The 1,340-nt window shown below is 35.7% G+C and overlaps 1 protein-coding gene across 1 annotated transcript; it reads left to right on the plus strand.

Annotated features, from left to right (window-relative positions):
* Positions 1–208: 208 nt before the first annotated feature.
* On the plus strand, positions 209–1,340 carry LOC9323126 (probable S-adenosylmethionine-dependent methyltransferase At5g37990). Its single transcript, XM_002887015.2, has 2 exons — positions 209–613; positions 705–1,340. The coding sequence occupies exons 1-2, from the start codon at positions 539–541 to the stop codon at positions 1,338–1,340; spliced, it is 711 nt and encodes a 236-aa protein (XP_002887061.1). The 5' UTR covers positions 209–538.

The following is a 1,340-nucleotide window of genomic DNA, read 5'->3' on the forward strand; positions in this document are numbered from 1 at the left end:
TTATCTTTCATCTTTAAAACAAAATTTAACATTAAACTTTTTATCCTTTTCATCAAAAAAAAAAAACCAGAAATAATTTTTTTTAAGAAAGAGAAAAACATGAAGAGTTTTTTAAAAGACTTGTTTCTATCTTTTAAATCATTTGATTAGTTTAAAATGACAAATAATAATAATACATGTAAAAGACATAGCCAAAAAAATAAAGAAGACGAAAGACAGACATCAAACTATATTCTCCCTAGTGGACTCTTTTATATTAGCAACTATAAAAGAGCCCACAAGAGACATCCATGATATTCAAATATCAAACTCTATTCCCTTATGCACCACCAACTTTGCAAATGCTTTAATCGTTTCATATGTTACATTTTAACTTCTTGACAAAACTAGTTTAAGGTACAGTTCATTTGAGGGAAGAATTTTCAAACGAAAAATTAGTATAAACAAGCATAGATGCGTCCATAAACTCTCACAATTCTCATTACAAATTAAAGTACCAAACAAGAAAAGAAAAGTGAGAGAAAAGAAAGAGAGAATAATGTCTCCTACTCCAGAATGGGTCATGGTTGGAGGAGAAGGTCCTGAGAGTTACAAGCAGCATTCTTCGTATCAAGTTTACATATATAAATGATTTTAGAATTCTTAGCTAGAATGTGAATTACTAAGATGTGTTAACAGTCTTCTCTTTGATTGGGGTTTTATAGAGAGATTTGCTGAAAGCAGCAAAGGATAAAATAAACGCGGTGATCTCAGCAAACCTCAGCCTCGATTTGATTTCGAATCGGTTTAGTGTTGCGGATTTCGGTTGTGCGAGTGGACCTAACACTTTTGTGGCAGTCCAAAACATAATAGATGCCGTGGAAGAGAAGTATCTTAGAGAAACCGGACAAAACCCGTCAGATAACATCGAGTTCCAAGTCCTCTTCAACGACTTAAGCAATAACGATTTCAACACTCTCTTCCGAGCACTTCCTTCGGACAGGAGATACTACAGTGCTGGCGTTCCCGATTCCTTCTTCGACCGTGTTCTTCCTAAACAGAGTATCCACATAGGAGTCATGAATTACGCTTTTCAGTTCACCTCCAAAATCCCCAAAGGGATCTCCGACCGCAACTCTCCCCTGTGGAACAGAGACATACATTGCACTGGCTTCAACAACAAGGTCAAGAAGGCATATTTTGATCAGTACTCGCTCGACTCCAAGAATATCTATGAACGAGGTCGTTGCAAACTGTGTCTAACCATATTTCTTATGATCATAATTAGCTACTTTTTAGCTAGCCTTTATGAACTCATTAACTCATTATGCCGAGTTATTCACCTACTTTGCACAAGATAA

This window comes from Arabidopsis lyrata (genome assembly GCF_000004255.2).
Source record: "Arabidopsis lyrata subsp. lyrata unplaced genomic scaffold ARALYscaffold_2, whole genome shotgun sequence".
NCBI classification, from domain to species: domain Eukaryota; kingdom Viridiplantae; phylum Streptophyta; class Magnoliopsida; order Brassicales; family Brassicaceae; genus Arabidopsis; species Arabidopsis lyrata.